The sequence below is a fragment of the Dreissena polymorpha genome, chromosome 8 (assembly GCF_020536995.1).
Source record: "Dreissena polymorpha isolate Duluth1 chromosome 8, UMN_Dpol_1.0, whole genome shotgun sequence".
Taxonomy (NCBI): Eukaryota; Metazoa; Mollusca; class Bivalvia; order Myida; family Dreissenidae; genus Dreissena; species Dreissena polymorpha.
This window is the reverse complement of record NC_068362.1, coordinates 19970867-19996114: the sequence shown is the minus strand read 5'-3', so window position 1 is coordinate 19996114 and position 25248 is coordinate 19970867. Positions and strand designations below refer to the sequence as shown.

Below are 25248 nucleotides of genomic sequence, written 5' to 3'. Positions count from 1 at the left end.
ACAATAACGTAGTGACTGTAATGCATTGCATTCCAATCCGCAAGGTATCAAGGTCAGTTTGCGGTCAGTTGCAGAAATCTTTATATAAACGCCGTCTCGTAAACTTTGTGCACTTGAAGTCTGTTTTGATCAGAAAGATACTAAATAAAGATATTCGGCGATATTATTGTGGTATGTCAATCATCGATTTTTAATATGGTTTCAACATTTGCATGATAAGGACCAATTTTGATAAAATTAATTAGAAATATTTATCCATTTAGACCAGTTTATTTATGAGCACAATAATTCACTATACTATAATTATGCAATTAAATAAGATTCGAGTATTGCCGGCTGACCTATATGCACTCGTTTATTTTCATGTTTCTTGTGTTTTTCTATTCTGTAAATATAGATATCTGAGTAATAATATCACATAAAGCAAAATAAGCCACGAAATCTGGCGCAGCACCACGTAATTGATTTGCTTATGATGTAGCTAAGAACTGCGCAGAAAAAAGGCATCCGCTACTTTTTATCTCATAGAGATAACTTTTGATCGTTCATAAACATCGACCACAATCAACGCCGTATATCTTTTTTTAAAGATATTTCTTGTTTAAGTTAAAGTCTAAAGATTATTTTTTTTAGGCAAGGTACATGGTCGAGTTAATAAATGGTCTTCCGGTTGAGAAAAGTTGTTTTCTTTTTGCGCTGTTGAAATATTACAATTTGTGCTTGAATACGTGATTCCTGGATTTTATAAAAGGACTAATGTAAAGATAAGTAACGTATAGTTGTTTTCTGAGCTTTGTGGCATTTGAAAGTCGTTGCATATGTGTATTACAAAACAAAAAGCTCCAGTGTCTTTGTTATCTAAAGACTAATTTGAAAATGTAAACATTAATCTATATCTATTTATATCACAGTGATTGTGAAACTTTACAGTTATTCGATACAGTGTATGGTGTTAGCAACTCGAGATTACGACACGCATAACTGACACGGATTAAAATTCGGAAGCTTTTACCTGGAAAAACTGCACTGGTCGTAAAAATGGGAATTAGCACTGAACTTTGGCGGGCAAGGATCGGCGCATTTACTCATCCGATGAGGAAAAAGAAATCACTACAGCAAAATGCAAATGATAAATCCCACTATATTTCATTGACTATACGAATACTTTTATTCTTTCTACTGGAAGCACAATGCGTAGAACGGAATCCTGGACCAGATCTCCGAGATCGATCTCAACGGTCTAAATCCATAAGTCACACAACGAATCGTGCTACCGGAAGAAAAACGGGACCTACAGGTGGAAATGAAGTTGGGCCAATGCTACCAGAATTCAGTCGTCAGCAGCCTTCCCGAAGTGCTTTAGAAAATAATCAAATGTCATTGAGTATTGAGTACATTCTACAAACACGATCAGTACGGGGACGAAAAGCGGAAATCAGATACACGATGACGCTACTGGTGATGAGGACTCGGAATCGGGCAGTATCGATGCAGCATCCATATTGTTAGAAATTCGTCGAGATGTGAAAACAATGAACAGCAAATTTGATAAACTTGAACAATCCGTCAATTATTTAAAACGCGTAAATATCGAAATCAAGCAGCAAAACAAGCAACTTTCAGAAAAAGTGGACTCATTAAACGAACGAATAAAAAAAAACGTGTTAAGAAAAAATACTCGATAATTCTAAACTTCAGGAAAAACAGGAAACCATTCTCCGAAACAAGGGCTATTTGTAAAACATGCATGCCCCCAATATGGGCTGTCCATTGTAGTGGCAGCCATTGTGTGAATACGTTTTTTGTCACTGTGACCTTGACCTTTTACCTAGTGACCTGAAAATAAATAGGGGTCATCTGCAAGTCACGATCAATGTACCTATGAAGTGTCATGATCCTAAGCAAAAGCGTTATTGAGTTATCATCCGAAAACAATTTTACTATTTCGGGTCACCGTGACCTTGACCTTTGACCTTGTGACCTCAAAATCAATTGTGGTCATCTGCGAGTTATGATCAATCTACCTATGAAGTTTCATGATCCTAGGCGTATGCGTTCTTGAGTTATCATCCGAAAACAATTTTACTATTTCGGGTCACCGTGACCTTGACCTTTGACCTAGTGACCTCAAAATCAATAGGGGTCATCTGCGAGTCATGATCAATCTACCCATGAAGTCTCATGATCCTAGGCGTATGCGTTCTTGAGTTATCATCCGGAAACCATTTTACTATTTCGGGTCACCGTGACCTTGACCTTTGATCTAGTGACCTCAAAATCAATAGGGGTCATCTGCGAGTTATGATCAATCTACCCATGAAGTTTCATGATCCTAGGCGTATGCGTTCTTGAGTTATCATCCGGAAACCATTTGACCATTTCGGGTCACCGTGACCTTGACCTTTGACCTAGTGACCTCAAAATCAATAGGGGTCATCTGCGAGTCATGATCAATGTACCTATGACGTTTCATGATCCTAGGCCCAAGCGTTCTTGAGTTATCATCTGACAGACCGACAGACCGACCGACCGACAGACACACATGAGCAAAGCAATATACCCCCTCTTCTTCGAAGGGGGGCATAAAAATAATCTGAAATTCTATGGAATAAACCATGATGGATTAGAAAACAATGCACAATGTGAACAAAAAGACCAGTCGTTTATACTCGAACAATTAGGTATTGACTCGACGGACATGGAGTTCGAATATACTTACAGACTATCGTCGAAAAAAGATCGACCTATTCTGGCTAGGTTTGCACTGCTCAAACAGAAGCAAACGGTTCTGGACGCGTTTAGGGATAAACGGAAGAATGGTCAAGTCGGTGGTAGAGTAGTAGAAGATTTACCGGATAGAATTGTGAAAGCACGAACCGCGCTGTATCCATTCCTTGTGCAGTGCCAAAATGAAGGAAAGGCAGCCAGATACAAACAGGATAAACTAATGGTGTGCGGGGAGCTATACGAATATGACTTCATGTCGAAGAAACCAATATTAGTTGCAAAATATAAAAACGGCCAAGGCTCAGAATACACGAACGATGTCAATAGTATAAATGGTTTTAGTTTATATTCAATGAATGTACAAGGACTTAAAAAATACTCGAATGACGCGCTTTTTAAATGTTTTTTGCGAAGATTTCGATGTAATAGCGCTAAACGAAACGTGGCAAACAAAAGATCAATAAATAACTCTTTTTTTTAAGAACTACACATGCTTTGGAAATATGCTTATAGGAAATGGTAAGCGTTGATCAGGGGCCGTTGCAGTATTCATCAAAGACAGTTAATGCAAATACTTTAAAAGGGTCTACGAACATCTGACGGAGTGCATTTTTATGAACTTGTCATGCGATCTGACGTGATAATCAAATGTACTACAAATGTATTTATGATATTCACATACATCTCACCGGAATGATCAGTAATAAACGATGAAGACAGTGATGACGGTATAGACATTTTACGTCAGAAATTATTATTAATTCTTTCTGACTTTCCATCTGCACTTATCCTTCTAGCGGGTGATCTTAACGCGCGAACGGGTGATCTAATAGATTTTATTCCGAATGACGATATTGATCACATTGTAGGGGAAACCTCTAACCTTGCGACACTTTTAATGAAAAAAGAGTCACAAAAGACTGTGTTTTAAACAGGTTTGGGGCATCCTTAATCGATCTGTGCTGCTCTCTTGACATACACATTCTTAATGGCAGAGTAGATGGTGACCGCGGAGGAGAAATTACCTGCGTCGCAAATATTGGAAGAAGTACCGTGTATTATTTTTATCGCGTCAACACAACTGTTTAATTATATAGAACGATTTGAAGTGTGTCCAGATCTTTTCTCTGACAATTTTCCACTGAAGTGCATTCTTAAATTTTCTAAGCAAGCACCGAGTGATGGAGCGGACATATCGCGTGTGCAAAGTGCATATCACTTCCCATGGAATGACCAGTTAAAACAAACTTTTTTAGACCAATTCAATATCAGATACGACACCTTTGAAAGGTCTATTTCCAATGATGATCAAACATGTAGATTATCAGAATTTATTGAAATAATGCAAACTGCAGCGGACTGCATGAAGAAGAAAATATGTGGTCGATTCCATAGGAATAAACGCCAGTTACTCAACCTGATTGGTGTGACACCGAATGTCAGAAATTAAAGCGTCAAAAATATAGTAGCTTAAGAAAATTTCGAGTAACCAGCTTGGCACTGGATCTCACTAACTACTTAAACGACAAAAACAGGTTCAGGCAGATGTGTAAATACAAAAAGAAAGAACTTGAGCTCAAACGACGTCGCGTTTTGGTGGAAAATAGCGATAACCCAAAGTTATTTTGGGACAATATAAAACGAGCGAAAGGAAAACGCAATATGTACATTAAATGACTCGATTTCCTGCGATGAGTGGTACGAGTATTTTAAACACCTGTTTTCGACAAGCACATCGAATAAACCCGATGATACGCACGAGCACCAGGTGTGACCTCCCTAACAAACAAATATAAACACCCGCGAATTAAACGAACCAAATTCAGAGGACGAAATAGTAAATACATCGTAGTATTAAGTCACTTAAATCGAACTTTTGATCAGGTATGGACGGGCTATGTATAGAAATGTTTAAATGCACTATCGATAAAACATTGCCATTCATTCACAGAGTTTTTAATGACATTTACGCAGGTGGCAATTTCCCTGAAAGCTGGAGTGAAAGTATAATAACTCCCATTCACAAGAAAGGATCCACAATGAACCCGAATAACTATCGTGCAATATCAATAAGTAATGCTATTAGCAAGATAGTAGTCAATATATTAACTATAAGACTTACAAAGTAGTCTGAAGCCAACAGCATAATCCATGAAGCACAGGCATGTTTTCGGCGAGGCTACTCGACTATCGACAATATTTTTAATTTGCAGTCTATTATACAAAGGTACACTACGAAAAAAGGAAGTCGATTTTACGTTTTTTTACGTGGACTACCATAAGGCCTTTGATAGTTGCGACCAACAAAAACTATGGGAATGTCTGTCACGATTTGCTATTTGTGAAAACTTTCTCAATATTTTTCGGTCGATGTAAAGCAAAATGAAATCAAGCGTAAAAATGAGAAGTAGCCTTACCGACTTTTTTGAGTGCAAAATCGGAACAAAACAAGGCTGTTTAAGTTCACCGATTATCTTTTCGCTATTCATGAATGACTTGGTTCATTATTTACGTTCAAACAGTAACAATAACGGAGTGTTCGTGTGTGAAGAATCAGAGCGACTTTTTGCATTATTATACGCTGACGACGTCTCCATCTTTGCGGAAACTGCTTTAAATTTGCAGAATTTTATCAATTGCGTAGCAGACTTAAGTGATAACCTGGGAATGAAAATTAACCTTGAGAAGTCAAAGGTCATGTTGTTCCGTAATGGAGGCCGTCTACGACATTATGAAAAATGGACCTAAATGGGGCGGAAATAGAAGTGGTGCCCAATTGTAAGTATCTAGGAGCTTTCTTCACACCAAAATTGTCATGGAATATGACCAAAGCGAAGAAGGCTGTCTTTACATATTTAATTGGAGTAAATATTTTGAGTACGTGAAACCCAAAGAAGCATTTACACTTTTTGATGCAATGGTTGGTCCTATTTGATGTTACTCAGCGGAGATTTGGGGGTTCGAGTCCTCGGATATTACTGAGAGAGTGCATGTTGACTTTTGTAAATATATATGTGGGTTAAATAAAAATGTTTCAAATTTTTTCGCTTTAAGTAAATGTGGCCGTCTGCCAATTTCGGTAAACTATATGATGAAATGTATTAAATATTGGATTCGACTGACCCGAATGGACCAAAATCGCTACCCAAAACAGCTGTATGAAACGCTTAGAAGACAGGACGATGCTGGTAGATCAAACTGGGCGACAAATGTTGAACGTATGCTATTTAACTACGGATTTGGAATTTCATGGCTAAACAATGGAGTTGGAAATAGTAGTGATTTTCTTTCACAATTCAAGAACAGATTGAAAGAATGTGCTCTGCAGGAACTTCAATCAAAGATCAATAACTCACCTAAATCGCTTCTCTATAACGAATACAAATTCATGCTTAATATTGAGAGATACTTATTGTTAGATCTCCAATTACTTCTAAAACGGACGATGTCAAATTTCCGGTGCAATGGTCATGCGCTGATGATTGAGAAAGGGCGACACTTAAATATAGATAGGAGATCGAGATTGTGTGCATTTTGTGTAGCCTCATAATGTCTTCAATATTGAAGATGAATTTCATTTTTTTGTTATCTACCCTTTGTATGAACCTCTCAGGTTAGAACATTTTGATAGAAACTGGTGTGAAAGAGTCCGAACCATCGCATTGTTTTTTTTTGTACGATGTCTGACTCTAGGGAAGACAACATATGGTCACTGGCTAAATTTTTGCATAAAGCGACTTTGCTAAGAAAAACGTTTATCAGCGGAAATAATGATTCAACTACCGCGTGAATTATTTTACCGAAACGGAAAAAAATTATGTATATGCATACATTTTGTTACCATTTGATTATTTTGTATTATATGTGTTGCTTTATTTCTTAATCTAATTTGTAGTATCATATGTAAATACACGATGTTTTATTATATTTATAAATCACTGTTACATACTTGTATATACTGAATCTGTGTATTCTGGTCTGGAGGCCCTAAAATACGAATAAACTATATTGTATTGTATTATTGTATTGTATTGTATTAATATATTGTATTGGAAAGAAAAAAGTCATGAAAGAATGGTATATTTTAGCCCAAAAATTCGGTCGGAAAACAGCATGAACTGGATGAACAGTTAGCATTTTTACAAATAAAACTACTTATTGCTAAAAAAATGTTTGCTATTCCAGTATGTAGAGTAATCGTTGTGCTTCAAATACTGAAATTTGATAGTATTCAATCAAATATAAATGACGATAGGGCATGTTTTAATAGGTGGTATTCATGAAGTTGCAGACACTTTGATTCCCGATAAAGGACACTTCGGATAACAGAGACTTTCATCAAATTGGGCACTCTGATAACCGAGTTTTATCTTCTACATGAAAGGCATGTATCTATGTTGTGGCTATTCTTACCAAGCATTTTGAAGTACGAATTAAGTTGCATAGTCAAGCTTGGCACATTGGGAATCTAGACATATCTTAATTACAAACACACGTGAAATAAAACCGATGGTTTTGTTCGTTTTCAAAAATCACATCACTAGTAATTAATGCTATAAATATTATAATTGCAATTTTTTAATAAGATTAAAATGCTTTCGGAAGACATATATTTCAAGTGACGACCGGAAATAATTGTCAACATAAAGAAATTGTTTTAGTTGTAACTTGTGATTCAGAGAGATAAAAAAACAATGGATCATGTATTCATGTGGATCAACACGATCGTGAGCCAAAAGGTTCCAATAGAATTTCGGACCTTCATCGCTGCGGATATTTATCTATATTAAAGTGGCAGTTTTAGCAGTGTGACGTTTCATGACATTCTATCTAATATATACGTAAATAGCCTTAGTACCTTCATTAAAGCATAGTTACACATGCTTCAGATCAACCTATTTGCTTTAAAGAACGAAATTTAAAAGTGTTTACGGTCGTGTATTATGCGAAGATCCGTTGGTTGGGTGACTCAAACACTGGAAAATATATGGTCATATAAACTGTACTCAACAGAGATATCGAATAAGTTTCACAATTATATAAAATTATTATCATATTCCAAAGGTATAAGTAAATGTTTCGGTAATTCGTTTTTAATTTTCGCCAGTACATAAATTTCTATGTATTGCCTGCTTACTATAACAGTATTCCACAGCGAATTCTGCATTTTCGATTCACTATAGAGAGTGTGTTATATCTGGGAAAAAGTGTCGAGTAATCGGAAATAAAAGTGCAATTGACTTTGAGATGATAGGATAAAGAAGTGTCAATAAAAAGTTGGCATCCTTCTCTTTTATATTTGAATTTCCTCCTCGTGGCTTTTTTGTTCTCTGTTATCGAAGTACAATCCGTTATCAAAGTATCCGCATAACCGGCGTGTGTTTGTTATCTTGGTTCGTTGCGCTTAATGCCTAACATTGTAAATATTAGTTAAACATGAAACATTTTCATTTTTGTTTAATTATAAGCACTTTCTAACTCGTTTTATGACATATAAAATTAGGTTTTTATCGTACTTGCATATTCAATTTCCGGTCCAATTATTTGGAATTAATAAAACATTCAAAAACACGTTTCATCTTACTTATCAAATAACAAAGTCAATATTATTTTGTCTTGAAGTTATTATCATCTAACGTATAATTCAGATGGAACAGTGTTACTTATAGTAGTTGTAAACCATTTGATGACACTCATGTGTACTTAATATCTTTCTTTTTAAAATCTAATGCGTCAACGTACACATCGAAATCCGCCACTTGTCACGCTGAAGGCAATAAAAACATAAGCGAATTATAAGCCTATAATGGACTATCGTACTCAGAGACTAATAAACGTCTAATGCCTTCGGGCTTCTGTTCTAGAACCCCCCCCCCCTCAAGTCATTATTTGGAAAAATAGGATTTCATAATCAAATACTTGCAAGGCCTCCGTGAGCTTAAATCGATTACGAGGAAAAGAATTATTCTAAAGAAACGTGTTTTTATCAAAGAACATGTTCAGAGGAAAACATTATAGCCTTAAGCATGGACATTATTAACATTTCAGTTTTCAGAGATAAAAACACAACATTATGGTATGCATTCTGGAAATGTTCGCTTCGTGTAATCATGAATTGTTTTGTTCCTTTAGCTATTTTTTCATATGTAACAATTATAGTGTCTATGGCTCTTCATTATGAAGTTATTATTTAGCTTAGCCAGTCGTTTGATCGTGACCCTGTTACATACGGAATGCCGTTAGTCCCATCGTGGTTACTCATTAAAATCCAGAGGGCGAGAATGCGAGACCGCGATAGTACGATGGCGACAATGCGACAATACGATGACGATAGTACGACAATACGATGGCGACAATGCGATAGTGCGATGGCGAGAAAGCGTAAGTACGATGACGACAATGCGACAAAACGATGGCGACAGTGCGATAGTACGATGGCGACAATGCGATTGTCATATCGTACTGTCGCCATCGTATCATCGCATTGTCGCCATCGTACTATCGCATTTTCGCCATCGCATTGTCGCACTGTCGTCATCGTATTGTCGCATTGTCGCCACCGTACTATCGCCTTCTCGCATTGTCGCCAATGTTCTATCGAACTGTCGCCATCTTATTGTCGCACTGTCGTCATCGTATTGTCGCACTGACGTCATCGTATTATCGCACTATCGCATTGTCGCCATCGTACTGTCGCGTTCTCGCATTCTCGCCCTCTGGATTTTAATGAGTAACCACGATGGCCCTTACGTTATTCCGTTGTAACACGGTGTCTTTACATTCTAACAGCGCCTTAATGTGATTTAAATGAGATTGATGGTTCAACTACTCCCGGTATGCTTACAAACGGATGTGTCTACCTGGCTCCAAAATGTAGTTACGGATGTTGAAGTAGTCCTCGTGCGCGTCGAATTGCACGGTGTCGAAGCACTTCGTAGCGCTCCCGCGGCGTTTCTCCGTCCAGTAGATGTCCGTCCGTCCGCAGAACCAAACAACTATACCTAGAGGCAGAGAAACTAGAGTATACATCAGTATAGCCTGCGTTCGTGTGATATAACGAATTGAATAAATACAAGTCAAATATTTTCCAAATGTTCATATCCTTTTAGTTCGGTTACTAAGGATACTGGACATTGCAAGATACAGAGTACGCCCCGTTTGAGAGAAGACCTTTGCCCTTTTACTGCCCTCTGTAAAGGACCACGTATTCTAGGATTGAAGTCCCACCCAAAAGACGAGTAAGTAGATTTGGCTTGATCTGGCATATACTGATAAAGCTGTATTTTAACTTTAATCAAATTTTAAAATAACAACAATTTCAGCAAAAACAACATTAACACTCAAATGTATACAATCGTTGTACGTTACAAACGATTTGCGATTTTCTCAATTTGGCTGATACATACTCATTAACTAACGTTATTTGAACTTTATTATTATTATAGGATTATTTCGCTTCTTTATGTATACTTTACTATATATTTAGGGGAATATGTGACAAACATTCGGAAAAGTGCAACTGCGTACATTCGGCAACATGCCCCCTGAATGACGACCAACATTTAATTCCATATTTATAAATATTCCAATAATTGAACATGAGGTTCATACAAATTGACAAACGTTCAGCTTTCGTGTAAAATAAGGCGTGGCATGCATACAAAAGTTCATTTTTTAAACGCAGTAATGTTAATAAATGGTTAATTAACACATGTTATTTGTCCAGGACAAACGGTAAAATTGTTATATTCATGTTTTATTTTATCTTCAGTCATGAAAATTATACGGGATATAGTACTAGTTACCGTTCATTTAGACAATACACATGCAAGTATTTTACGGCATGCTTGATCGATTGCCCATTGTCTTTGCAATAGAAGTTATCGATCGTATTTACACATTATAAGGACTTTCTTTATTTATAAGTTTAAATACGGTAGTTTAAATGAATGACGTTTAGACAAAAATGTTTGAATTGCTTCAAAGATTGGCGTGAAGATATATTTATCATAGCTGATTGTTAGAACTATTAACTCAATCAAATAGAACTATTAGTACATTACACACAGACCTATGAGACCCCTGCACAATGCCGCAATTAGCATAAAGTTTGAACAGTTTTATAGATGATAAATCAGTCATTATTGCAAGATAGATACAGATATCATTACAATGCGATAAATACATTGTCCGAGGGAAAATTATCAAAACTATTTAGCCCTTGACTATCTTATACAACATGAACAATTATTAAATAAAAATGGTGTTTGTTTGTGTTGTTGAAAAAACTCGGGTATGAATAAGCTGAACTGACCCCGTATCTCCAATGGTCTTTTCAAATTCAGCCGCACGACCCCTTCCACTAGCTGATTAAGGAGGTAGGTCTTATTGTGAGCGTTCGTCAGCTCGACCTCGAATTCCGTCACGTATTTCCTTGACGTCAATACGTCACCATCGTCCTCATCGTCGCGTAACTCATACGTAAGGTCCATACTTATATCGTCGTAAGATTATAGACGTTTCCCTTTTATTGCCGATAGAAAACATGTGTTTTCGTTTATATTTTTCAATCGTTTATTTCTGCATAGTACCGGTATATGTTTTTGCAGTATATTTTTATCAACGATGTACTATATATCCCTTGTGTGAATGTTTCAATGCTAAAAGTTCATCACCGTTACGCAACATCATTAAATTGCGAGTAAACATCAATAAATCTCCAAGGTTGTTCACTTTATTATATGTGTGGTTTGGCTGTTAATGTCTAGAATTCAAACTAACACGTTATAAATTAAACTCATTACGGTGCAGTCACAAAATCCGTACCGGGAAAGTCCAACATGTATTTTTTTAATTAGAACGCGCTTATAGAGCTGTGATATGTATTACATACCATTAAATCTTAATATATATTGTTTGGAAATAGAATTTAACCATTGAACGAACCACGCTTGGTTATACGTTTCTATAAATAGTTTGTTGTTTTGTTTCTACAATAGCTAATGAGCGAAGTAGTGTGTACTAAACTTTATTGATTATCACTATGTTCAAATTTCACTTTAAATTACAGTTGTTATTTTCGTTAAGCTTAATTTAAGCCTAAACCTTTTACAAAAGGAATGTATTCTATTTAAACCAAAACTTTAATTTGCTTATCACACGATGAATAAGTAGTAGTAGTAGAAGTAGTAAAAGAAGCAGCAGCAGTAGCAGAATAAGCAGTAGCAGAAGCAGTAGCATTAGTAGTAGTAGTACTTAGTAGTAGTAGTAGTAGTAGTAGTAGTAGTAGTAGTAGTAGTAGTAGTAGTAGTAGTAGTAGTAGTAGTAGTAGTAGTAGTAGTAGTAGTAGTAGTAGTAGTAGTAGTAGTAGTAGTAGTAGTAGCAGTAGTACTTAGTAGTAGTAGTAGTAGTAGTAGTAGTAGTAGTAGTAGTAGTAGTAGTAGTAGTAGTAGTAGTAGTAGTAGTAGTAGTAGTAGTAGTAGTAGTAGTACTTAGTAGTAGTAGTACTTAGTAGTAGTAGTAGTAGTGGTAGTAGTAGTAGTTGTAGTAGTAGTAGTAGTAGTAGTAGTAGTAGTAGTAGTAGTAGTAGTAGTAGTAGTAGTAGTAGTAGTAGTAGTAGTAGTAGTAGTAGTACTTAGTAGTAGTAGTAGTAGTAGTAGTACTTAGTAGTAGTAGTAGTAGTAGAGGTAGTAGTAGTAGTAGTAGTAGTAGTAGTAGTAGTAGTAGTAGTAGTAGTAGTAGTAGTAGTAGTAGTAGTAGTAGTAGTAGTAGTAGTAGTAGTAGTAGTAGTAGCAGCAGCAGCAGCAGCAGCAGCAGCAGCAGTAGTAGCAGCAGCAGCAGCAGCAGTAGTAGTAGTAGTAGTAGTAGTAGTAGTAGTAGAAGTAGTAGTAGTTGTTGTTGTTGTTGTTGTTGTACTAGTAGTAACAAGAAATATCTTTTAAAAAGATATACGGCGTAAATAGTTTAATGAATGAGATCAAGTATAGCGAATGTCTTTTTCTGTGCAGTTCTTAGCTGCATCACACGCAGTACGGGATGTTACGGGGAGTTTTCGCGGCTTATTTTACATTATAACATATTGCTGGTCATAAACCTATAGATACAAAACAGAAAACCAAAAGAAGAATGGAAGTGAAATTTAAACATATGAGTCAACCGGCCACACGAGAAGTATCCGTATTTATAGGCGCGTTCTTCGAACAAACCTGTTTTAGTGGTTTGTCGGGCATTGCTATTTGATTCGATTATTAACAGTATCAATTATCATCGTGCTAATGCTTAAAGTGATATTATGGGCATTTTGCACTGTTGAATAGAGCTGAAAAGAATTAACAGGTCAAAATAGTTAGTAAAAATGTGGTTACTGATTAATTATCTGCAACTCACCTTGCTACCAGTTGTTTATAAAAATATATTTTATATTCGATATTCTTACGTGACCCACCCAGTCCTGTAAGCTGAAATGATCCGTAAAACAATTTCGTGTCTTTGTGTCGTATGGACAAATCTGCACTAAAACTAAATTTAGGTTCAACTCGTAAACGCATGATCAGTTGTCAAACGAAAGTACGGTTGATATTCAAATGCATTATTTTTCTCTTTCTGGTATATTGTTTTAGTATGATGATGCTGCGTTAATTAATATAAGTGTATATGAAGTAGAAACATCAAAAATAATCAACGGTTGCGATAGACACCTATAAACTGTTACATGCTCATAATATCACTTTAGTACATTAGGCAATATGGACGAATAATTATTGTTAAATTTATCAACAAAAATATTTATCATTGTATTGTTGAAAACACATTAAGAATCTATTATTTACATACCATAATTATATTGCTGAATATCTTCATTTAACATATTTCTGGTCTAAAGAAAATTCCAGGTCACCTAGTTCACGGATAGCGTCTTTATTATATAACGATTATTTTACTGGCCGCCAACTCCGGTGATGACCTGTATATAAACTCTGAATGTCCGCGAATTGACCCGATATACCTCGCGGATTGAAATGCAATGCTTTAAAGTGAGGCCTCGCTTCCATTGCTCTTTATACTTTTACATGTTAACATGTTGACAGGAATAAGGAAGTAAGTACTAAATATGAGAACATAGCCTTTTAAGTATAAACGCTCTTGCGCTGGTAATACTCTGAAAATAAAAGGTGTACGCACAAACTGTATTGATGTCGAGAATTGAGTGTAAAACTGTTCTATCTATTAAGCCTTTTCATTCGAGATAAAATTGTTTCATACAGTAAAACAGTGTTACAAAGACGCGGATATGTTTCCAATGTTCTGGTGGTATACTCAAATCAGCCAATGGAATAAATGAAGTGTATTCATTCGTACCTAGCCGCGGGAAATTTTATTGGAATTTTATTGGACACTTACAAAGGTCAGGCTAAGGTGAAAAGCTGGCTTATGCAGCTTACGCCGAAAAACAATAAAAAAAAGTCTGAACTGTCTTTATGTAAACTACAGAAGCGTTTTTAAAACCGCTTAACCCACTAACATTCCGAGACGTGAGTGAATCATTTTACTGTTTCATATATCGAGAAAGATATTATATCTATGATTCTAGGTTGTAATTTTTCTTGAGATTTTAGATTACCCCTTTTAAATAGTATTTGAATGTCTGACAATCAACGATCCATAGGCACATCAAACAAGTCGGATAACTTTGAACAGAGAAATTTTACAACCAAAGTCAATGTCGCAAAATTCGAACACACGGTTTTTGATATTTGTTTACAAATGGCCGACATTTATACTCTCAACGACAGTTGTTTGTCGAAACATGTCGTCTTAACCTGTGTATGATGACTTTATAGGTATGGTTCACTTGGTTTTAAAAAAGCTGCTGTATTTTTTTTACTTTAATCTTTATTATCGGAACTTCCTTGACCATCAATTATCTTTTGCAGTTAGCTCTTGCGACTTCACTTGTCAAATAACTAAGCAAAACCATCAAACATTTGCTTTTAGATTAATTTACCTTCAACAAATTTAATCAGGAGTTAGACATTAGATAGAGCAATCTCTATTCCTCTTTTTCAATACAAGATACAACAATCTTTATTTCACGTTTGATAAGAACAACAATAAACATTAGCTCATGAGGGTTGTGACCCCTTATGTACCAGTCCTTTTATGTACCAGTCCTCTTCTTCTTCTTCTTCCATGTGATGTACTAATCTCACTCTGGAGCATACTCGTTCATATGTTATATACAAGGTGATCGTGAGAGTGCAGTTAAAAAAATAAAACATTTAATATTTATAATATGTACAGTCAGGAAAGCTCAATGTTTGAATTGGAGGCCGGCCAGTCCTTCCCTGAATGACTCAGGGGTCTGTAGAACTGTGAGGTGCTTTGGTAGCTGGTTCCACAATGGAGCTCCAGAGATAAAGAAGGAGTGGCGGTAGGTGTCTGTTCTGCAGTAAGGTATCCAATAACGGACCACTGCACCATCCATGTCTTCAAGACCACGTCCTCTTGTAGATGTGATGGATCACCGGAGAGGATCGGTGGCTGGAATGTCGAGAAGACCATATGTGATCCGATACATCATCAGAAGTTTAGAGTGCTGGTGGCGGAGTTCTAGGGTAGGTAGCCCAAGGTCTGCGATCATCTGGTTAGTGCTGCTTGTAGTCCTGTAGTTGCCTGTGATGAATCGCGCTGCTCTTCGCTGTACAGCCTCTAACTCTTGAATACATGCCTGTGTGTGAGATTCCCAAGCTGCTGATGCGTAGTCGAGGACAGGTCTGACTAGTGACTTATAGCACTGCAACTTTATGTCTTTTGGGCAGCTTGAGAGGTTTCTGCGGAGGAAGGCGAGAGAGTTATTGGCAGACTTAGTGCGGCTGTCCACGTGTGGTTTCCAGGAAAGATCACTGGCAAGTGTCATGCTTAAGTACTTTCCTGTCTTGACTAATGCCAGCTGGTGCCTATGAATGCTGTAGTCTGCTTGTTTCAGGGTTCGCTTTCTTGTGATCCTCAGTACCTCACATTTGTCTGGGTTGAAGGACATCTTCCAAGTTGTTTCCCACTCCTGGAGGGCATTGAGGTCATTCTGCAGTATCTGTGCATCCTCTAGAGACTTAATCTTTGAAGTTTCTGTACAGAAGACTGTCATCCGCGAATAGCCTTGTTGTGGATTAAACTTTGGAGGGCATGACGTTGATGTACACCAGGAAGAGCAAGGGTCCTAACACCGAGCCTTGAGGGACACCTGATGTTACTGGTGCTGGTTTTGACTGTACAACCTCGACCTGTACCTGTTGACTACGGTACATCCTTTTATGTACCACTTTGAGACTTTATATACCACCTATATATTATGTAGGTGTTGTCCATTCATTCATAGCAGTATGAATGGGCATTAATTACCTGTGCAAACACAAGTGTTGATTGAGTCAAATTTGAGTTAATCAAATATTGTTGGTTAGGGCTGTCACGATACGCCGTGAGCATACCGCGGTATATCGTGGTACGGAAACACTGTATCGCGGTACAAACCGCAATATTTTACAGAATATGTATCTGTGAAGAAAACAGCAGAATAACAAGTTTTACAAACTTTATTAAACTCAATAATCAGAAAACACTGGTATCATAGTATGACTAGAAACTGTAAAAGAAACTGTAATAAACTTGATAGAAGTAGTCATTGTTATTGTTATTGTTATTCGCGTCTTTTTCTAAAATGTCCGCCATGTTGTTTACAATAGCTGTGACTACAATCTGTGTAAATCGAACGCTTCAAGGGCATGTTTAAAATGCGGAGTCAGCAGGCCCAGTATTGAAAATCCGTAGCGTTCTGACTCTTCCTCGACTTATTCATAATCTTAAGATAACATGATTCGGAAGTGCCATGCTTTGAACGATCGATATACTAAAGAAAGAAAATAAGAAATAGAGTTAACATCTTTTAGATAATTATGAACTTATTTGCAAAGGAAATCTGTCCCAAATTCCAAAAAAGGTACGGACCCATACATCGCATACGGCGAAACGTGAAAGTTAACGTGAAAGTTAAACATCTACCAGTGGAAGCGCTTGCTTGACCTGGATATTAACGGATTATTTATTTAGCCCTTTTGAATTGCTTCTACAGTTTTCAAAACGCTATCTATATCAAAATAATTATGTAATGTATTTATATCTGTGCTAATATAATAATATTTAAAAAAACGGTGCGGCAACGCCGTACTGCGGTGCGATTTTTTTCATGACATGCACCGCGATATACCAATATACCGGTGAATCGTGACAGCCCTATTGTTGGTGGTACATAAGAGGACTGGTACATAACGGGTGACATTCGCTCATGAGCTATTTTCCGACTAGTCTTACGTCAGTTACAATGCTGTCCGTTAATCTTGCGCAGTTAAGGGTCAATTGGTTTTAAAACATGTTCTTTTATAAATTGACAACATAATATCTAAATTTATGATGAAAATAATAAGTTCATGTGCTTATTAGAACAAAAATATATAATTAATTCAGTGAAGAACTGTCCAATTTGATTTCAAAACAAACATGACTCACCTCAGTTTCAAACTATCACACTCTCCGGTAATCTTGTGCACTTGGTGTAATGACCTCATTTAGGCAAAATTGTAGAGATACGGTGTCCAATAAGAGACAATAAACATTCCAGAAAATTATTTAAAAAATCAGTTTGTAAAACCATTTAATTTTATGTGGATTTCTAGTGCATTTTTTTCGCTACAAATCAAGAAATAATATAGTTATTAGTAATAGTGTACAATTAATAAAAAAATAACAATAAAAATATAAAATGATTGATTTCTAGCGTGCACAAAAATGTTTATGCATAACAGGTTTAATTTGACCCGATCATGCTTCCATAGTTTACAGAAAACATCAAAACTAAGCCATTGCGCATGCGGAGATCGTTACCAAATGTGGTTTGACAGATTGGCGGGAAATGATGATAATGTTATCTGATGCGATATATTTTCAATGGCTAAAAAATACCATTACTGATCGGATATTGTGCAATGGAATGCTAAATTACACGTTGGATTTATGAATTCTTAATTTTAAGTATGAAAACACTAAAGACTGCATGGAATTTATGATTCATTTCGAATTTATCATACGTAGGTCAGTGTTTACGGTACATGTACAATGTATAGGGATGACGCAATCGGTATTAAATTGTAATGATCAAATTTTATTTTGCATGGAATACGTACCTTTTCAATTTGTTAATTCTTAAAAATGTGAAATTCCAATTTCCATCTTTTATCACTAAAGAAACCCATTTGTCGTCTGCAATATCGCGACTGCGGAATGCGCATAATTACCGGACGCCCAAGATAAGAGGATTCAACTGTATTTATAAGACGCGCAAAGAATTTAGAGATCCTTTTAAAATGTGCTAAATTCTTTGGAACGTCTTATCAGTGAAGGACCAATAACGTGGTGGAAACCAGAAAGTTTAAATTTTCATCAATTTGCGTTAAATTGCAAAATAACATTACAAACTCATAAAGTTTTAGTTAAAAAGTCCATTTTTACCTCAAATATTGTCAAATTAAAATAAGAAAGGCATAAATTCTTGAGTTTAACTTTTGCTTAAATCGCATTTCAATCACTGACCTCTCGACCTGTTATGAAACTTATTTTAATATCAACCAATCAGAAGAAGGCATTACGGTGTAACGTGTATGTGTAATTTTATTTAACATGAGCTTTTAACACCAACTTTTACCTTAGAAGTAGATCTAGTATGCTCATCTTTGTCGATTTAATAAGCATATGTTCAAAACAGATATGGTGCAGTTTTTAGCTCGACTATTATATATGAAATATATATAGTGGAGCTATCCTACTCACCCCGGCGTCGGCATGAGCGTTAGCTTGAGCGTGCAAATTTAAAAGTTTTCATACCACCCCAAATATTTCCTATGTCCCTCGACATATTGCTTTAATACTTTGCATACTTCTTTACCAACATGACCCCAACCTATAAACAAGAGCAGACAACTGCATCAAGCATTTTGTAAGAATTATGGCCTTTTTTTCACTTAGAATATGCATATCATTGATAAATCTATGTTAAAGTTTGCGTACCACCTCAAATATTTTCAATGTCGCTTGACATATTGCTTTCATATTTTGCAAACTTCTTTACCAATATTACCACAATCTATAAACAAGAGCAGACAACTGTATCAAGCATTTTGTAAGAATTATGGCCCTTTTTCCATTATAATTTGCATATTACTTTAGTTACATTGCCATAACTTCTTTATTATGCCCGCCTTCGAAGAAGAGGGGGTATATTGCTTTGCTTATGTCGGTCGGTCTGTCTGTCGGTCTGTCGGTCGGTCTGTCGGTCCGTCCACCAGGTGGTTGTCAGATGATAACTCAAGAACGCTTGGGCCTAGGATCATGAAACTTCATGGGTAGATTGATCATGACTCGCAGATGACCCCTAGTGATTTTGAGGTCACTAGGTCAAAGGTCAAGGTCACGGTGACCCGAAATAGTAAAATGGTTTCCGGATGATAACTCAAGAATGCATATGCCTAGGATCATGAAACTTCATAGGTAGATTGATCATGACTCGCAGATGACCCCTATTGATTTTGAGGTCACTAGGTCAAAGATCAAGGTCACTGTGACCCAAAATAGTAAAATGATTTTCGGATGATAACTCAAGAACGCTTTTGCCTAGGATCATGACACTTCATAGGTACTTTGATCGTTTTGCAGATGACCCCTATTGATTTGCAGGTCACTAGGTCAAAGGTCAAGGTCACAGTGACAAAAAACGTATTCACACAAAGGCTGCCACTACAATAGACAGCCCATATGGGGGGCATGCATGTTTTACAAACAGCCCTTGTTTATGATCAGATTTTATTAATACTTTGACGAAACAACACTTACCTGAATACCACAATAGATTTCACCCAAACAATACCCCACGCCCAGAATCCCTGCCCCCCCCCCCCACCCCTCCCCCTCCCCCCCAATTTTTTGTTTTTATTTTTTTTTGTTTTGAAAGATCATCTAATAAATGACCACACCCCATATTATACCCCCCTCTCAACCCCCCTACTGCCCCCCCCCCCAAAAATAATAATATATTTTGGTTTCCTTTTTTAAGTTTTGAAAGATCGTCTAATAAACTATTGAATATGAACAATTTCCCCATATGATTGCTTACGTTATACTGTCAAGCACTCAAATAGTTGAGCGTGCTGTCCTCTGACAGCTCTTGTTATGTCACTTGTTTAAAGGAGATGATTTGACAACACGTTCAACATGTAATCTTGTACTTCATAGCTAGTGACCCGACTGGTATCGTGCGCAAAAACTTTATATTTTTAATTTATTTTTTGGACCTGTGGATTCGGGTTTTTTTCAGGTACCCGTTTGAGCACTAGTTATAAAGTAGGATACTATTGAAATATTACCAAGATATTTGATAACAATGATAATGGCTTTATTAAGTTTGACTGAAAAGCATTGAACAAAATAGGCAACTATTGCTTTGTTACAACAGTAGTTTCTCTTTTTTTAAAGCTATTTTTGAGAAATAAATCAATATTTTATGTAATCAAAATACCAAATACAATCATTTATGTGTATATCTACTTACCAATTGATTCATATGCCATTTTTTATTTTGTTTCAACATTTGAATAGTCATTATCACATCCCGCCCCCTTTGAGTTATTTAACTTATTTATCATTGGTTGAATGTTGATGACATACATCTATTTTCAATTTTAGACTGTTTATGTCAACTTGGCAGATGTGGTTAATTACAGATGCAGCCCCTTATTATCTCTAATCTTGAGTTAATGACTTTTCAATTATATTTTTCAAATAGAGGGGGTATCAGCCTGGGAAACAGAGAATGGAAATGCTCCAAAATAAAGGCTATAAATGCTTTTTTCATTGGAGAAAATTTATATTTTGGAAATATTTGGAATGATTTGTCACAGAGTAGTTAAGTCAAAAAAATCTCTTTTAAGTGCAGCAATATCCACACTATGGCATCTTTCAAAGTTTTTATTTTACTTTAAGTTTATCAAATATGGTTACAAAAATAGAATAAGATGATGCCTGGCATAAAAATTTGAATTGCACAGGTATGCATTTGGGTATGTCAAAAACTTATGTGTGTAAGTTGTCGAAACCCCACTGTGAAGTAGTTTTTGCGCATGTATTACATGTAGTTGTCAATGTCTGCAGCTTCTTAGTGGGCTCTGGCCAGTATTAATTTAAATTATATTGTCCGTTTAATATTGAGTTGAGCTTTTTAATGTAAAAGAAATGAACCAGTGTAATGTAAAATTTTTTATCACATGCTATACCCTGTTTCCCACAACCATTACATATTGTTTTATATTACACATGTGTAATACAACATTTTTAAGCGTTTTCATTGGCTTAGTTTTCGTTTATTGACAAATCGCATTTTGTTATTTTGCTGAAATGACGTTGCAATGTCAAATGACGTCACAAAATGTAAACAACATTCGGGATTTATCATTAAGTTTTCGTAAATATTTACTTAATTTTCTCATTTGAAAGCATGTGATAAAAAAAGATCTGAATCGTCCAGGAAATTTGTTAGTAAAGGCGAGCTTACTAACAAAATTCCTGAACTTGTTTAATAAAATATGGTATGATATGACAACTCGTGCCAGATCCTATATGTATATATGGCTAAATTTCTCTTGAACATTTACATTTAATGCCTGTGGTGAAGAGACCATAAAATGTGAACAAATTGATGTTAACATTTTAATGAATTCCTTTTTACATAATATTTCTCTTCTTATTTTGCACAATAGAGATAACAGTAGTGTAAATCTATGAAACTCCTAATAGTGTTACAACTATGTATTTCAAATAAATTCCTAAAATGATGAAAATATCAGGAAATACCCATTTTCCTCAGATTTTATTCTCAGATTGTATGCTTGATTTTATATTGGTAACTTTAGTGGAAAAAAATGCAAAAATATGTCACAAATAGAGCAACTTAAAATAGAGTAAGCTCCAAATGTGTAGGGAAACTTCTGACAGTACTGGCACTGGTTATATGGGTTTTGCTTGCAAAATAACATGATTGGAAAACTGGGACAATATTATTTGAAAACTGGGACAATATTATTTGAAAACTAATAAATTGGAATCTATTTCTTTTCTAAGCCAACACAGAGGTTGTATTTTCAACTCCTCTTTAACTACTGGGTGGATCTCACAGAAACATATACAATTTAATGACCTGTTTTCCATGATGAATTATATTCCCAAAATTGTGTGTTTTCAGTTCCTTTTTAATTTGCCAGGCAGATTTAAGTCAAAGTTTCATAGCTGAATGACCTAAATGTGTAGATGATCGCTGAGAACAGAATTTCATCTGTAATTACTTATGGATAAGTTGTAGCAATTTGTCTGTTTTTATCTCTTTAAATATAATAGTCCCAACATTTTCCTAGCTGAAATCTTATTAAATTTCTTGGTGGATTTCATTTGAATTATCCAATCTTGAAGAAACTTGGTCTCAATTTTATTTTCAACAAGGCCAAGTTTAAATGTGAATCATGCATGTCCAAAAACTAGGTCAAATTAGAAAAAAAATATGTAAATTTAACCATGAACTGGCAGACATTATTCCGAAGATGCTTTGTAAGTCCTGGAAGCAGGAAAAGCCAATAAATGTCCTTGCCTCACAGCAGCACTACAAAACATCAAGTGCTTATGAAGTGTACTACAGCAGATCCTCCTCACTGCAGAATACAAATCAAGGATAAGGCAGGCAGAATGGCAAAGCTGGGGGGAAGAAGACTAGCAGGAGAACAGAGTTGGTCTAGAAGCAATAAACACCATCGTCAAGAACCTGTTCAGAACAGCCGACGGCTAGCTACCTATAATCACCAGTCCAGACTAGATTATGTGATCATCTTCCGACTGTGTACAAGGAACAATAGACACAGGAGATTCCATCATGTGGCAGCTCCAGAGAGCTCCTGTGGTTGAGCTTACCAAACAGCTTCAAACATTCTCCAGGAATGCATGGGCCACCAACCATTGATGGAAAACATATGACCTGAACCGATGAGCTTGTAGGTGAAGCTGCACAAACAGGTGGAGGCTCTAATGAAGCACAGTTGTTTTATCCATGTTTACGGACTCCCAAGTGTGGCAAAGATCAAGTAGAAGAAGATGTCAATTTTAGTTTGTTTTCATTTGAAAGGACACATCTTTCACACAATGTTGCTGAAACTTGGTTAGATTGTTGATCTCAACAATATCTAGGCCAATTTAGGAATTTTCTGAATTTTAGGCTTTCTCTAAGTTTTCTCTAAAAAGTTATGTGAATACCACAAAATACAGTACTGCTTCTTCATCTTATTTTATTTGCTTTTAGCAAACTAAACATTATGTTGGTTTGATGGTTGTGTGGATGAGACAATAAATATGAGAGCCTAACATGATATTATCAGTATTACCGATAGTGCTCTTGCAAAAATGAAGTGTGTTTTAAATTCCATTAAAATTGACACAAAGGCTTAGACTGTAACAATTAAGCAGAAAGTGCAATTCAATATGTAGAAATAAAAAATATACTATGGATCCAATTGCCAATGCCTTGCAGAATTTGCTATGACCAAAATTATTGTGTTATGTCGCAAAACTCTTGATATATATTCCAATGCATAACAATATACTGGTGAATTAATACAATACTAGATATACAAAAAAAATATTTTGAAGGCAATGAGGCAGTTTTCAAAGGCATACACACCAGTTTTTGGAAAGAAAGTGTACTGCTTTTGGATACAGACTGGTACTTTCCTGAAATAAAACAGCAACAAAAGCAAAGGATTCACTGGTAACTGTGAGTTATTGGACAGTGAAGTTATACAAATTCCAGCTTAAGGCTTTGTACAACTATTTATCAAAGCGCTGAAGGCACTGAAGATGTTCGCTATTGCATAATTTAACACGCAATTCATTTTTCAAAATCAATCGCAAGTTTGAAATGAACACACGCCATTCAACTTAAAAAAGTGTGTGTCATAGCGCACGGGTCGAGTTTTGTGTGCACTTTTTATCATCCTTATTATTTCATAGAAATAACTAAGACAAAATAAAAACAGCATGCTTTTTTGGAAGTTCTGAAAGCAAAGAAAGTATGATGAAAATGGTAATGAGAACTTAATATAAAGAAAATTTGCAGTCACCATCATATTAAAGGAATATTTTTTCTAATATCAAATGACTATCTCACCAAGAATATAAATTCATAATGAAAGTTCCGTGTACAAAACTTTTGATTTTTGACACCATATACAAATTCAAAATATACAATAATCTTCGTATCTTGTATATGGAGGAATAAAAGTATATAAACATTGCTGTTTATGCTTTACTTGTTACCCGAGCAGTTCACACGGTGTCAACAACGCTAACATAAACATAGGTATAGAGCACTAATGCGCTTTTAGGCGAAGCTGATTCAGTTTTCATCTTAGTGACTTTAACATAACGCCAACAGACACGCATGAATATTTTCGAATATTTAATAAGCTGATTCGAGATACAACCTCTGAATTTTTGCTACATCACTGCGTATGTGCTCAATTCAAAGGATGTAGCACTGTTCAGTGTAAGAAATTCCGGACTACTCTCTGTATGCTCAAACGACACAAATTGTGGCCCTGTTACAATTACGCGTTACAATCCATCTCGCAGAATTTCAATTTCGCCTCCAAGATGAGAAAACAATAGCGAAATAGTATAGTGTCACGATAAGAGAAAATCGTTTAATTATCATACCACAATGTTTGCCGTACTTGGTCAGCACGTCTGGAAATCATTCCTTAATGCGTCGATAGGCTGCCGTTATTAACAAGATTGCTATTTTGAATTCAATTTTGTATCAAAAAGCATTGTTTTTAAATGTGGGATTTTCAATTCGCAATGAGATTTGTAATGACCCTCGTCATGCGAAAATGGGTCTTATTCCATATGCGCCCTTCATATAAATAGCCCACTCAGCTATCCCTCCTTCTGGTAAGGAGAAACATAACATATTGAGTGATTTTAAAGCGAACAGCGTCGCCTATGGCCTGACTGCGCAAGAGCACATGTTGGGTTTAACAAACGCTTGCCGAAACGCATAAGACCCATTTTCGCATGACGGCGCTATTGACGTGTGATTTAAATGTGACGAAAGAAAACTGCGTTTAAATCAAATATAAACATACGATATATTTCGATAATGAAGAAAGATACTCATAACAAGGCATATGAGGACACATATGAAGTGCTCTCCCGTAGTATATTTGTTATTTACTCACACTAATGTGTGGTTTGACAATGCTAACACACATTTCATGCGGTGAATATGCAGCTTACAAGTGAAAAACACAACACAATAGTTTAACTTTTGTTTAATTGTATTCAATTATTTAGAAAAGTAAATTGCTAACTTTATTTCAAAGTCGG

At 35.9% G+C, this 25248-nt stretch overlaps 2 protein-coding genes across 4 annotated transcripts in view; one reads left to right on the top strand and one right to left on the bottom strand.

Moving 5' to 3' along the window:
* Positions 1-11386, bottom strand: part of LOC127842890 (arrestin domain-containing protein 1-like) — a 19284-nt gene extending 7898 nt beyond the window's left edge. The window contains exons 1-2 of the mRNA XM_052372668.1: positions 11042-11386; positions 9588-9728 (exon numbers count right to left, since the gene is read on the bottom strand). Coding sequence (XP_052228628.1) covers positions 9588-9728; positions 11042-11219 — 319 coding nt within the window. The 5' untranslated portion in view covers positions 11220-11386. The remainder of the gene's footprint in view (positions 1-9587; positions 9729-11041) is intronic.
* Positions 11387-14493: 3107 nt separating this feature from the next.
* LOC127841237 (golgin subfamily A member 4-like) overlaps positions 14494-25248 on the top strand; it is a 108141-nt gene continuing 97386 nt past the window's right edge. For 2 of the 3 annotated variants that reach the window (XM_052369895.1, XM_052369894.1), the window contains exon 1: positions 14494-14567. The gene's annotated coding sequence lies outside the window, so the exon portion shown is untranslated. The remainder of the gene's footprint in view (positions 14568-25248) is intronic. The other variant, XM_052369896.1, reaches the window with a different exon arrangement.